The sequence below is a fragment of the Schistocerca gregaria genome, chromosome 4 (assembly GCF_023897955.1).
Source record: "Schistocerca gregaria isolate iqSchGreg1 chromosome 4, iqSchGreg1.2, whole genome shotgun sequence".
NCBI lineage: Eukaryota > Metazoa > Arthropoda > Insecta > Orthoptera > Acrididae > Schistocerca > Schistocerca gregaria.
Window position 1 is genome coordinate 233,332,938 of NC_064923.1, and position 15,645 is coordinate 233,348,582.

Genomic DNA, 15,645 nt, shown 5'->3' on the forward strand with positions numbered 1-15,645 from the left:
TAGTGGTTTACACGATAAACAAGTGGTTGAACCGATATATTTTTTAACATTGAAATTGACAACCACGACCTCTGATCCAGTATAGATAAAACCAAAGTTAGAACGAAAGCACAAGACTCGGAGTGTTAACCATTTTATGAGAGCTTTTGGGCAATATTTCAGGGCATTTCGAAGTATCAACTAGTGAATAATTTCGTGTGTGCCATCAGGGATAACCTGGCCATGGGGGACTTAGTGAAGCCATATTGCAAATAAGTGTAGTATGTTGTACGGCTAGAGGCAACCACCACCCTAGGACAGTGATTCCAGGATTGCTGGATTGTTAACCTGTTCCCAACCTGTTGCCAGCGGGCGGCCACCTGAGAGAGTGTAAGACCCGTGCAAAGTTCAGAGAAGAGTTCATTTAGAAAGAGATAGTCGCACAAATTAGAACTCTGGCACCAACATGTAAAACTTCATCTATCGGAAAGGCACCACACGGTGCTAAAGAAAAGATTTTAGCATACAAGCCTGTGGAGGAACAAATGGAGAAGTCATACACAAAAGGAAAAAAAAATTGCTATATCAAGAAGGAGTTGTGGAACTTAAATGAAAGTTGGTAGCCATGGTTATACATCTGCAGGGTGATGTATACTCAATTTCGGGCCAGCTGCATAATACAGTGACCTTAACATCAACTGACCACGTCCAATCACAAAGGTAACTAACACTCAAGACCGTTACAGCGTGCCTTTAAAGGGGAATCCGATTTGCATCCTCAGACTCCGTCATCAACATCTCACTTAGTTTGAACGAGGTAGTGGAGGAGGGTAAGAGAAGCTGGATGTTCCTTCAGCAATAGTGCAGGAAAACTTGGCAGGTACGTAGCCACTGTACATGTTTTCTGGGAGCGGTGATCACAAGCATGTACGGTCGCGAGAAGACATGCGTGTTTGGTGTATGACTAGCGCAGCCTACAGCAGATTCAGCAGCAATCGAAGCCACAGTTGGCATCACAATGACACAACGAGCTGTTAACAATCGGTTATTTCAAGGGCAGCTCCGAGCCGAACTTGTTTTGGTATAGCCGTGCCTCCTCTCTCCATCTGCCTGGCCGTACAAAAGCGCCGTCTCGGCTTATTCCTGACATGAACAGCAGAGAAATGTGCTGCTTGCAGTACGCTGCGTTAATCACACTGCCCGTAACACACAAGAAGCACACGCCACGTGGTCAAACGAACTTTCATTCGTCTACCGTGGTAAAGATACAATTCCGGAGACATATTCATAAGATCTTTTTTCCTCCATTTACAGTCAGAAATCCGTCGCCGAAGTTTGTCGGTTTTATTAATATCCCCTCTGTATAGAGACGCTTAATTTGGGAGACTTACGTATAATACTGTCTAAAATTGCCATTACGTATTATCTGTAATTCACATTGTCATGACAAATGAAATAAAATCTATGATTTGTATGGAAACTGTTAGCTAACGGTTCAGATTGCTCAGAGATGCAGACAATATAGCAGCGGAGTCTTTCGACTTAAGCTCCTAACTGATATTCTTAGACCTATGGTATCTTGCGAAACTTAGTGTTAACACTGTATCTAGGAGGATAAGAGCAGTCGTGTACCCGTTATCAATATCCGATTAGAATACTCACACTGAAGGGACGCTGCGGCCAGAAGCGCCAGAAGGAATGTACACATGCTCCCAGTTGTCATTTCGACTACGTTCGTTTTCCTCGCCACGCCGCTCGAAACTGATTCTCCCGCAAAAAACCTCTGCTCTTTGCTATATGTAATCGATGTTCTCACCTTACTTCTCGAAGTGAGGCTTTTATCTATCAGGTTTGTAATCAGCATCCCAACCTCAGCTCTTATCGGCATCAGACATGGACCTATTATATTTATCTGTTAGTTTTATCACCGAGACTTGACACACAACTTGAAACTCACCTGAGTTATTTGGGAAACTGTAATATGTGAGATTCCAAAACTGTTATCGGCTGTGAACGGGATATTCCAGTATTGATTAATTAACACTGACTATACCTGCCCACTCCATCACTGCAGATCTTTCTTTCGAACTGTTCGATAGACGACTAGCGTGAACATTCCAACTTTGGTGAAATAGCTTTAACACGAAGTCACATGCAGATATGTATTTTCGTACGCTGTGTAGCACGAATAACTTTCATTGTGCTATAACATCTGTTGTCATTCACATTTGTGCTTTACGCAACTTTAACAGTAGTATTCTCATTCAAACATACTAACTGTTTCAGTTTGTAATGTGTTTGTGTGTGTGTGTGTGAGAGAGACAGTGTGTGAGTGCGATTAAAGCTATGATACAAATATAAGCAATTAATTAAAGCCCTAAACCATTAACCTGTGTTTTAATGTATGGATCATTATTCCTCACAAAACAAATTGGAAACGCAATCTGACAAGGAACATTTAAAGTAATACTCACGTACATACAAACCTACCTAATACAGGCGCAGCTGAAATGAATTTTTCGTAGGCAACTGTTCAATCATCAATCAATAAGTAATTTTTCATCAAGAAAATTTTCAAAAATTGTGACGTGTGTTTGCTTTCGCCTTTGGCCTCAAGCAGTAAAAATGGGGATGTTCCTTCTTATTTGTTTCTTGTTTATACTCACTGTGTCTAAACGTACAAGAACAACGAAACCAATACTTTCTTTATCCACTAAGATCGAAACACAACGTCAAAACAGAATATTCTTCTAAATTGCAAATAGAGAGTCCGTCGGATTCATGTATTCCACAATATAACTCTCTAATATTCCAGCTCCCTGTCCATTGTTGATTCGTTATTATTTCTTTTCCTTTAGATTTAGTTTGTTTTGTCTCGTGTTAAAGGTGATACATTTATCCTCATCCTAAACCTAAATCCCTCCAAAGAAGCAGACTACATACAATGCTAATATTTTGCAAGTGTAGAATGTATTAAATGTAGGAAACTGTTAGGCGGCGCTGAGCATCCACGTGACGAAGCCGGTGGCAAAAAGCGTGCACAACATGGCGGTGAGGTAGCATGTAGCTGCTTCAGGTAAAGACAGTAAATAAAATCACTTGGTTTGGCCGAAACAATTCAATGAAAAATATTATGAAAATATATGTATATTGTTCTCAAAAGAATGCTACTATTCTACAAACTCCACGTGGGTCCTCAAAGTAACGAATGCAAACATGATTCTCGCAAAGAGTAAACTGAATTGTATGCTCTCAATATACAACTTCCTGCAAGGGAATAACTCTTCTATAACGTCGGAGACAGCGATAATCGTCAATCTACAGCACGAAAAATTGAAAAGATAATATTCGGTCCAACATTTAGCTTCCATTTAACGAAAAGTGAGCAACGTGCGAGACTCCGTTTCATTACGCGAAAGGGTAACGTGGCAAGTATGAAAACGGATTGGTAGCAAGTTAACTGTGCAGGTATATATAGTGCACTTCTGAAATAACATACATATTCACCTGATAGACACCACGAAAGAAGGTGAAAATGAATCAGTCATTTTGTTCATCACTGCAGAAACTACGAACCGGCTCGCACTGACACCAAAACCAGACTGCCTCCCAAATCGAACGGATGGTCAGACATGGCGGGCCTCTTAGTGCTATTCGGATGAATTACGCTCTATACGAGAGCATTTTAAGCCTCTCCCTTCACTCATTATCAACATACAACATAAACATAATACAAAACTGTGCAAACAGCCATAACACTCACCTGTTGTTGGTGTTCTGGTTGTTGTTGCTGTGGTCGTCAGTATGAAGACTGGTCTGCTGCTGCTCTCCGTGCTACACTATCATGCTTGCAACTTACATCCTTCTGTATTTTCATACGGTATTCATCTCCTAGTCTCCCTCTAAAATTTTTAACGTCAATTCCTCCCTCCCTCCCCCACCACCACCCACCACCCAACCACACTTCCGTCCAATACTAAGTTGTTGATCCCTTTACGTCTCAAAATGTTTTCAACGTATAATATCATCAGTTATTATGCTCCTCAAATAACAAAACTACTCTACTAGTTTAAGCGTCTTCTTTACTGACCCAATTCCCTCAGCATCACGTGATTTAATTCGAGTACACTCTATTATCCTTGTTTTGCTTTTGTTGGTGTTTCAACACACTATCCATGACTTCAGCTGCTCTTCCAAGCCCTTTGTTGTCTCTGACAAAATTACAATGTCATGAACAAACCTCAAAGTTTTTCTCTCTTCTCCCTGAAGCGTACCGATAAAGTAACACCTGTCTCACTACCTTCTCAAGCACTGCTTCCTTCATGACCCTCGACTCTTATTACCAATATGCTCTCTGTACAAGTTGTAAATAACCTTTCGCTTACAGAATGAAATTTTCACTCTGCAGCGTAGTGTGCACTGATATGAAACTTCCTGGCAGATTAAAAGTGCGTGCCAGACAGAGACTCGAACTCGGGACCTTTGCCTTTCTCGGGCAAGTGCTCTACCAACTGAGCTACCCAAGCGCGACTCACGCCCCGTCCTCACAGATTTACTTCAGCCAGTACCTCGTCTCCTACTTCCAAATTTCACATAAGCTCTCCTGCGAACCTTGCAGACCTAGCACTCCTGGAAGAAAGGATTTTGCGGAGTCATGGCTTAACCACAGCCTGGGGGATGTTCCAGAATGAGATTTTCACTCTGCAGCGGAGTGTGCGCTGATATGAAACTTCTGAGCTACCCAAGCACGACTCACGACCCGTCCTCACAGCTTTACTTCCGCCAGTACCTCGTCTCCTACTTTCGAAACTTCACAGAAGCTCTCCTGCGAACCTTGCAGAACTGTGAAGTTTGGAAAGTAGGAGACGAGATACTGGCGAAAGCAAAGCTGTGAGGACGGGGCGTGAGTCGTGCTTCAGTAGCTCTGTTGGTAGAGCACTTGCCCGCGAAAGGCATGGTCGCGATTTCGAGTCTCGGTCCGGCACACAGTTTTAGTCTGCCAGGAAGTTTCAACCATTCGATTACTTTACCGCTGATACCTTCAGAATTTCGAAGAGAGTATTACAGTCAACATTGTCAAAAACATTCCTAAGTCTACAAATGCTATAAAAGGATATTTTCCTTCCTTCTAAGGTACGTCGTAGGTTCAGTATTGCCTCGCGTGTTCCTGTATTTCTCCAGAATCCAAACTGATCTCCTTCGAGGTCGGCTTCTACCATTTTTCCATTCTTCTTTAAAAAATACCGTTCGAATTTTGCAGCTAAGAGTTACTATACTGATAATAGGGCTATATTCCCACCTGTCTGCACCTGCTTCCCCTGGGGTTGGAATGATTACATTACTCTTGAAATCTGAGGGTATTTCGCCTGACTCACAGATTTTGCGCACCAGACTGAACGGATTTGATGATTATGATATTCGGTTTACGGGGCGGCCACCTGTGCGTTTATCAACACCCATACAAAGACCCAGTCTTTTTACTGTCTAGTCTCTTGACTTTCTCGAATGATGATAAAATGATGAGGGCAACACACACTCAGTCCCTGAGCGGAGAAAATCCCCGTCCCGGCCGGATTCGAAATCAGAGCGTCAGCGCTAGCCACTAGACTATGAGCTGTGGGTGGAACAATTTTGTCATACCTGGTTCTCGCAAGGCTGTCAGTAGTTCTGACAGAATTTCGTCTACTCCCGAGGCTTTGTTTCGACTTGGGACTTCCAGTGCTCTGTCAAATTCTTCTTGCACTATCTTATCTCCCAACTCATCTTCACCTACGTCCTCTTCCATTCCTATAATAATGCCTTCAAGTTCACCTCCCTTATATAGAGCCTGTATACTACTTCTACCTGGTTCTCCCAAGTCTTCTACCTGGTTCTCCCAAGGCTGTCAGTAGTTCTGACAGAATTTCATCTACTCCCGAGGTTTTGTTTCGACTTGGACCTTCCAGCGCTCTGTAAAATTCTTCTCTTATCTCCCAACTCATCTTCACCTACGTCCTCTTCCATTCCTATAATAATGCCTTCAAGTTCACCTCCCTTATATAGAGCCTGTATACTACTTCTACCTGGTTCTCCCAAGTCTTCTACCTGGTTCTCCCAAGGCTGTCAGTAGTTCTGACAGAATTTCATCTACTCCCGAGGTTTTGTTTCGACTTGGACCTTCCAGCGCTCTGTAAAATTCTTCTCTTATCTCCCAACTCATCTTCACCTACGTCCTCTTCCATTCCTATAATAATGCATTCCAGTTTATCTCGCTTATATAGAGCCTGTATACTACTTCTACCTTACAACTTTTCTTTCTTTGTTTGCCATTGGCCTCCCACCAAATTTCTTGATGTTCATACCTCTGCTTCTCTTTTCTCTAAAGATCTCTTTAATTCTTCAGTAGGCGGTATCTATCTTTCCCCTACAGAAATATGTTTCTAATTCCTTTTCTATCCATTGCTGCTAGGATATTTTACTCTTCCTCTCAATTTAATTTTTAGATTTTTTATTGCTTTTCGACTGCTTCATTTGCTCCATTTTTATGCTGTCTTCTTTTATCAATTAAATTAAACATCTCCTGTATTATCCAAGGATCCTCTGCTACCTTTACTATTGCATCTCTCCAGCTATCCATTCATCTTCTACTGTATTCCCTCCCCCTGTTGTCAATCTTTGCCTGATGGTCCCTCTGAAACTCACCCTAATCTGCGGTTCTTTCAACTTATCCAGGTCCTATGTCCTTAATTTTTTGCCTTTTTGCAATGTGTTACAATCACCTACGCTCTGAGAATACATAAACGGCACGGCCCCCACATATTTGCAAAGAAAGTGTCCCGTGTGCACGGAGGCAGAACACCCATTCGGACAGGTGCCTGAACACACCCAATGCGGTATCATAGCCAAATATGCCGTATGACGTGTTTTTATACACTCATGTGCCAAAACATTATGATGACCTACATCCAGCGTGTTGGCCCACGTAAAATCGCAGCACTGGAGCTATTCTGAGTGGTATAGATTTAACAAATTTTTGATAGGCTCCCAAAAATATCTGGCAAAAATAGCCCATGCACAAGCGACGCCACAATTACATGTCAGTTGTTAACAGAGGCTGATCTGAGGCCCAATAATGTCATTGGTGTGTTCTATCGAGTGCAGATCAGGCGACGTAGGTGGCCAATACATCAACGTGGGCTCACCATCACGCTTCACAAACCACTTTAGTACAATTACGCCGTAGGGAAACGGTCAGTAACCCTGCCGGAAAATGTGTTGGTGGCGAGGAAGGAGTCAGACTTGAACGGATGCGGGTGCTCCGCAGCTATGTTCACAGAGTGCAAAGTTATCACGGTGCCTTTGATTACTAGCACAAGTCTCATGAAAGTTCAGGTGATTTTCCCACAATGCATACACTGAACTATTGAAAGTTATGCGATATCTCTAAATATTGTGTTCGACTTCCTTTGCCAAGAGTAGGGCAGCAGCTCGACGTGACATGGGACTCAACAAGTCGTTGGAAGTCCCCTGCAGAAATACTGAACCATTTCGCTTCTACAGCAGTCCATAACGGCGAAAATGATGCCAGTGCATTATTTTGTGCACGAAGTGACATGTCTATACTGTCCATAAATGCTCGACGGGATTCATATCGGACGATCTGGGTGGCCAAATTGCTGGCTCAAATCGATCAGATATTTCTTCATACCAATCACAAACAAATGTGGCCTCGTTACATGACACGTTGTCTCCATAAAAATTCCGTCCTTGAACGACTGTAAATGGTCTCAAAGTATCCGAACTCAACCAGTTTCAGTTAATGATAGGCTCAGTTGAACCAGAGGGACTAGTCTATACCACGTGACACAGCGCACACTATTACGAAGAAAACACCTGCTTTGGTCCATGGCTTCATAGCGTCTGCGCCGCAATCGAACCCTACCATCAGTTCTTACGAACTGAAATCGGGATTCGTCTGTAAAGGTCAAGGTTTTCCGGATGTCTAGGATCCAACTGGTATTGTCACCGGCCCAGGAGAGACAATAAAGGTGATGTTAAGCTGTTAAAACGGCACACGTACGTCGTCTACCGACATAGCCCATTAACGCCAAGTTACGTGCTGTCCTAGTGGAAAAGTTCATCGTACGTCAAGCTGTTGTTTCAAGCAGCTTTGCTTCTCTGTTAGCACTGACAAATCTACGCAAACGGTGCTGCTCTCGGTGGTTAAGTGAAGGCCCTCGGCCACTGAGTTGCCGCTGGTGAGAGGTAATGGCTGCAGTTTGGTATTCTGGGCACGCTCTTGACACTATAGATCTGAAAATGAGGAATTCTCGAACGATTTCCCAAATGGAATGTCTCATGCGTCTAGTTCCAATTACCATCCCACATTCAAAGTATTTTAATTCTTAGGGCCATAATCACGTCGGCAGCCTTTTCACATTAATCACCTGAGCACAAATGACAGTTCTTCCAATGCACTGACCTTTTATACCTAGTGTATGTGTTATTACCGCCATCTGTACGGGTGCATATCGCTATCCCACGACTTTCATCACCTCAGCGTAATACTGCTGCGATCGCCTTGCGTCCGAGTGCGGTGCATACTTCAAGCAGCCGTGCGCCTGGATGATGGCGTTTCCGGGCACCATCACCGACCTCGTGTGAGAAGAAACTTCTTATATCCGACGAAGTGAGCTGTTTACATTGATCTACGGTCCCATCTCGATATTTCTGCGCCCACTGAAATCATAAGTGTGTCAAAATGGGAGTATGTACCGTTCAACACCATGCACCGAATGTCGTTCTCGCAGACACTTCTACCCCCACCATCATTGTACTCTGCCGGCGTATCCAGTCTGCTGCTGATTTCCTTTATTTTTCCTCCTAAGCTTTCGACTATTCTTCTTTCTTTCTTTCTTTCTTTCTATCTCGGGCCTTTGTCCTGCTCTAACGAGGGGTAGGCTCCATTACGACGGAGTTGGCAGTGTTAAGTGCAGAGGGTGGCCGGATCCCCTTCCTGCCGCCACCCCGAACCCCCCCCCTCTCCCCCCCCCCCCCCCCCCCCCCCCCGCGACGGAAGTAGTGTAGCTCAGCTGTCTGCGTCTAATGTAAGTCATGAAATGGTGCGAACGAGTTTCAAATGTCTGTGAGTCATGTAACTGAGGTAGTACGTGGGTACCAGCTGAGTATTCACCTAGTGGGATGTAGAAAACCGCCTAAAAACCACATCCAAGCTGGCCGGCATACACATTGTACAATATTGAAAGCTTTTACTTTACGATAGCCAACATGTAATTCACAAATCTGTAAGTGGCTATGACCGGAATTTAGAGTGGAAACTCCATGGAGTCTACAATCTGTTGCAGAAGAGGTGGAAACATGTCGTTGCACCATGCCGACACGTCGTCCCAGAAGATGTAGCCATTCCCGCGACGTGCCTATAAACAAAACCAACGCCAAGTGAAGAAAAAGGAATCATACTAAGTAGAATAAGACGTGTCTTGTCTTAGAGATACAGCGGTAAAAAGTGCTGCTAGAGACCAAAAAGCGATCTCCATCTCATACGAAGTACAATTGTACAGTTATGGGAAGTTTACGAGGGACGTCTTCAACCGATGTTAATGTATAAAATAGCAGGGAAGGGGCAAGAAGGTTGTTAAATACGCCTCGTGGCGGCAGTGTGCAGGAGGTCTAGCGGTCAGGATTAGAGTGTGGGCATCCAGGGCTGCCGTTAAATGACAAAACAGGAAATTAAGTGCAATGAAAAGTGTATATTTCAATATACAGAGTACAAAAGGGCACGCCCAGGGTCGGATGTCAGCAGGTTTAGGCCAGTCTAGGAGGTCGAACTATTAATGAAAATGGGCAACGGAAGGGCAAGCGGTTCATGTTAACTTACGTTGGTGGCCCGTCGTGAAAAGCAGAGCCAGAGGCTCTGGCTTCCAAAAAGACGTCTGTCCTGCTAGAGGTCTGGATTAGAAGAGAGAGAAGCAAGTGTGGTCTCCTCCGTAGAACGCTCCGGCGTCCACTCACGTGATCGGTACTCCGGACACTCTATTGGCTTTTTAGAGTGAGTTGGCGTGAATTCTCTAGAAGTTTCAGCAGAGGGCTCAGGGCGTCTCTTGTCAGCAGCTTTAACTAGACACAACTGCCTCGGTTTTGAAGGACAAGCGATTTGTGTCACGTAGACCCGGCGTGAATTACTATGGGAGAAAGATCCCACTGGGCCTTGGAAATAAATTTTTTAAACTAATTCCCTAAAATATTCCTTGACTTGCTGCCATCCTGTACAGAATATTCCGTTTCTAGACATCATAGTACATTGAATTGTGCCGGTCGACCTGATTTGTTGCAAATTGAAAGCTGAATATTTAAACAAACTTAAACATGTAACCCTGAGACTGTCACGTATTCCAGTTAACAATAATGAACACTACCACATTAGAACAATTTCGGAAATGAGAATCAACCTTGAAAGGTGTAAATTACAAAATAACGTCAGTATCTGAAAGATAGAGGCCTCGGCTTTATGACTGAAAAATAACCTTACATTCAGGATCAGCTAGAGCGCCAACTTTACTAGAGTTGATACAAAAAATGTCACCATGGACATGCACAGGACTCCATAGACGGAAATTAAGGCAAGGAACAGTTTTGGTTGCACTGTAAATAGAACTGTTGTGACACTACGGAAATAATTTAAGAAAAGTAACTTGTTTATTTCACTTTCTTTTTGAGTCATCAGCCTTCTGACCGGTTCGATGCTGCTCGCCACGAAATCCTCCCCTTGCGCTAACTCTTTTCCTCAAGGTAGCACTTGCAGTCCATATCCTCAATTATTTGCTCGGTGTATTACAATCTCTGAGTCCCCCTACAGTTTTTGCCCTCCAGAGCACCCTCCAGTATCATGGAAGTTATATCCTGATGACTTAATACATATCTTGCCACCCTGTCCCTTCTTCTTCTCAGTGGTTTCCATATCTTCCCTTGTTCGTCGATTCTACGGAGAACGCGTTCATTTCTTCGATTATCAGTCTACTTAATTTATAACACTCTTCTGTTACACCACAGCTCAAACGCTTCGATACTCCGTTCCACTTTCCCCACTGTCCATGATTCCCTACCATGCAATGCTGTGCTCCAAAGGTACATTGTTAGCAATTTGCTACTCAAATTAAGTCCTGTGTTGGATATGAGTGCCTTCTTTGACTTCGCAAATCTTCTTTTTATGTTCACTTAGCTTCGTCTGTCACAGCTTATGTTGTTTTCGATGTATCAGAATTCCTTAACATCGTCTACTTCGTGATCGTCAATTTTGATAAGTTTCTCGCTATTCTCATTTCTGCTACAATTGCTTCTATCGTTTTCCAGTTTGCTCTCAAGCCATATTCTATACTTATTCGACTATTCATTCCATTCAATAGATCTTTTAATTCTTCTTCACTTTGACTGAGGCTAACAATGTCATCAGCAAAGTGTGTCATTGATATCCCTTCACCATTACTTTAATCTCACTCTTAAAGTTTTCTTTCAGCGACTGCTTCTTCAATGTAAGGATTGAACTGTAGGGTGAAAAGCTGCATCCCTGCCTTACGCCCTTTTTAATCCGTGAGCTTCGTTCATGGTCTTCCACTAGTGTTGCTCTCTCTTCGTCCTTGTTGTTGTATAAGACCCCTCTTTCACTATAGCTTATCCTATTTTTCGCATAATTTCACACATTTTGCATCATTTTACATAGTCGAACGATTTTTCTAGATCGAAATAACCAGTGAACGTTCCTTGATTTTTCTTTAGTCTGTTTCCAAAATCAAGCACAATGTCAGAAATGCCTGTCTGGTGTCTTTATCTTTCCTAAAGCCAAACTGATAGTCATAAAACAGATCTCCATTTTTCTTCTATTCTTCTGGGTGTTGTGGTTATCAGCAGCTTCGCTGCATGAGCTGGTAAGTTGGGTAGCGGTAGCGCTCCCTCTTATCTTCCTTGCTGTCTGCGGAGTGGCTTATTTCTTTCAGAGAGCCTGGTATACGTCGCCAGCCTCATATATTCTACACATCTAACGGAATAGACGTTTTGTTGCTACTCCGAGCATTAGTTTTATAAACTGAGATATGGAATACTGTCTACCCCTTCTGCCTTATTTGATCACAACTCCTCCTAAGCCCTTTTAAACTCTGACTCTAATAATGGACGCCTTATGTATTCCATATCCTCATCAGTATATTTTTCTTTCACGTCATCGGACAAGTCTTTCCCGGCACAGAGAATTTCAGTATATTCATTACACCTGTGGGCTCTCAGCGTTGGCCAGTGGAATTCCTATTGCACGCTTAATGCTACCATTCTTGCTTTTAATTTCACCACATTGCTCTATGGCCTCTCTCGACAGTACCACCATGGCCATCATAGCACCTACTCAACATATCTGCATCCATCATGTCAGTGTTTCCAAGGAGTTACCTTTACTTCTGGCATTACATCCTAGAATAGCCGCTCCAAACACTGTATCCTCTGTGATTATTGCAGGTTGAGGGGTGTGAGTTCAGAAAGCTTTCGATTACGATGCAGTTAACGCTCTAAATTTTACGATTTTAGAATTAACTGACTTTGCCTGCATAGCCTCTGCGGATGTATCCCTCAATAGCGGACGAAACACAGGCACGGAAACGTGCCTTAGACAACATCCTAATGCTCATAAAATAATTATCAGCATTCATATAAACACCATCTATAATGTCTCCACTTTTCGATCCTGAATGTACTAATCTCATCACATAAATTAAAATGTGAACCTCACTAGAGATTTTTTTATTGCGGGTTTCGCATGATTTTTTGTTTTTCATGTAATGAGAGCATAGATTTTGATGAAAGAATTTCAAAGGTATCCGTTGATCCCAGACAATTATTGGTATTCGTTTTGTTTTTGTCCAACACAAAGCTTAACCATTATGATATAATTTAGCCGAAATCACTTTGGTCTTCACATTTATTAATCCACTTTGCCAAAACTGCCTAGAGTAGTTGTAACAAGATACTATGAAAATAAAATCTCTTGAGAAATATTAGTATCGATGAAAATAAAAGAATGTCCACAACAGTTGTTTATTATGGTGTGCACAAAAACGAGAAAGGCGGTAATAATTACAGTAACTCTTGTCATTCGCGTTTGTAATTTGTGCACATTTCAAAATGAATATGATCTGGATAGCCAATTTTTTTCCTGTTTTATTCTTATCCCCTGCTCATTTTATAGCCTGAGGTTTACAGCCAAAGCATTTAATTATTTTCAAACACTACTAATGTAAAGAAAAGTTGGAAAATGTCTTATAAACAATAAAAGACGCGTTTTTAATAGTATTTACGTACAGTTAAACTGTTGGTTTTCTTAGTTTTTGAATAAATATAGAAAATCAAAAGACGATGAAAAGACACTGAAATAAGTGTAAAACGCTACTGTCATTCTCAAAAAAGAGCGCCTCGCGCTCACTGAAGTCTGTAGGATCTATAGTGGAGAAAAATTGTTTTCAAGGAGGGGAGCATCAGTAGTTATTCAGGGTTAAAGGGCATGGGTATAAGCAAGGGAATCTGTTGGGTACAAGCTTTGCCTTATCCTGTGGTAAGGTAGGCTGCTGCACCCACCCAGCACTAACGAAACGAAAAAGTGTAGTCTAGACAGTTTTTTCTATCAAGAGAGTGATTTTTCATTAAAGATACTCCATACTTCACAGTCTATACCCCACTCCCTCCCCCACTAAACTACTATATCGATACCCTTGGTGGGGTACTCTCTATAGCGGTAATGCTTAGCATGGATGGTGGGAAAAAGAAAAGGAGGCCGACAAGTGAGGTCAGGGGAAGCGGTAAAGAAGGGGAGCCCTGACTTTCAGTGGGGTGAATGGGGACTGAATGAATAAATATCGAGGAGGAGATAGGTAGAAGTTTTATTGAGAGAGAATATGGTGTGTGTGGGTGTAGGTGTGGGGTTGGTAGAAAGTGTCACTAGACGCTTGGCAGAGTGCCACGATAAGAAATTAGAGGGGAAGAGAAGTTCGGGCTAGCATAGGATGTACGGAACTGTGCGTTACACGAGAGGAAAAGCAAAAATTTGATGAGACAGTAAGGGATCCATTTGGGGAAACCCAATGCGAAAATTGAGACGTAATGCATAGTCTTAAAGGCCTTGAAGGAAGCAATAAAACGTTTGATGCAGGTGCTATCCACGGTATAGGAGAGGGTGAGTTGGATCTGTATTTACAAGTTCTGAATTATGGTAAAGGAATAGATTGCCACAGCTGTGGCGGGCATATATAAGCCTCTTCAGCGTTTAAACAAAAGCCTACCCAACAATGTTTACATTCCGTTGGAATGTATTGAAGAACTTTACATTCTTACCTTTTTTCTCCTTCCTTTTGATTTTCTTTCAATTCTGTTACAGTTTTACACAGTATGTGATCAAACGTATCCGGACACAAGGCTGAAAATGACTTATAACTTCGTGGCGCCTTCCATAGGTAATTCTGTAATTCGGTATGGTGTTAGCCTTCATAACAGCTTCCACTCTCGCAAGCAAACATGCAGTCAGGTGTTGCGAGTTTCTTGGGGAATGGGATCCCATTCTTCACACTGCACAGAGGAGAGGTATCGACGTCGGTCGGTGAGGCCTGGCACAATGTCGGTGTTTCAAAACACCCCAGAGCTGTTCTAGAGGATTCTGGTCAGGACTCTGCGCAATCAGGTCCATTACAGGGCTTTTATGGTCTTGTAACCACTCCACAGCACGCCGTGCATTATGAACAGGTGCTCGATCGAGTTGAAAGATTCAGTCGCCATCCCCGATTTGCTCTTCATCAGTGGAAAGCAGGAAGGTGCTTAAAACATCAATGTAGGCCTGTTCTGTGATAGAGCCACGCAAAACAACAAGGGGTGCAAATCCCCTCCATCAAAACCACGACCACATCATAACACCACCGCCTCCAGATTTTACTGTTGGCACTAGAAACGTTGGCCGATGACGTTCACCGGGCATTCACCATACCCAAACCCTGCCATCGGATCACCACATTTTGTACTGTTATTTGTCACTCCATATAAAGTTTTTTTCCGCTATTCAATCATTCAATATTTACAATCCTTACATCAAGCGAGGCATCGTTTGTTATTTACTGGCGTGATGTGTGGCTTATGAGGAGCCGCTCGACCATGAAATCCAAGTGTTCTCACATCCAGTCTGATTGTCATAGTACTTGCTGTGGATCCTGAAACAATTTGGAATCCCTGTGTGATGGTCTGGATGGATGTCTGCCTATTACAAATTACGACCCTCTTCAACTGTCGGCGGTCTCTGTTAGTCAACACACGAGGTCGGCCTGTACGTTTGTACATGTCTCTTCACGTTTCTACTTCACTATCACATCGGAAGCAATGGAACTATGAATGATTAGGAGTGTGGAAATTTCGCGTACAGACGTATCACAGAAGTGACATCCAATCACCTGACCACGTTCAAAGTCCATGAGTTCCGCGGAGCGCCTCATTCTGCTCTCAGGATGTCTAATGACTATTGAGGTCGTTGATATGGAGTACCTGGCAGTAGATGGCAGCATAAGGAAATTTTTATGAAAAACGTATGTTTTTGGGTTAGTCCGGATGTGAAAATGTGTTGGGAAATTATGTCAATTAGTAATGTTACTT

At 42.8% G+C, this 15,645-nt stretch overlaps 1 protein-coding gene across 1 annotated transcript in view; it reads right to left on the reverse strand.

Annotated features, from left to right (window-relative positions):
* The window catches only part of LOC126267520 (uncharacterized), a 70,766-nt gene extending 69,047 nt beyond the window's left edge, over positions 1-1,719 (reverse strand). Inside the window, exon 1 of the mRNA XM_049972822.1 lies at positions 1,642-1,719. Within this exon, the coding sequence (XP_049828779.1) occupies positions 1,642-1,702 (61 nt within the window). The 5' untranslated portion in view covers positions 1,703-1,719. The remainder of the gene's footprint in view (positions 1-1,641) is intronic.
* Between the last annotated feature and the right edge of the window lie 13,926 nt (positions 1,720-15,645).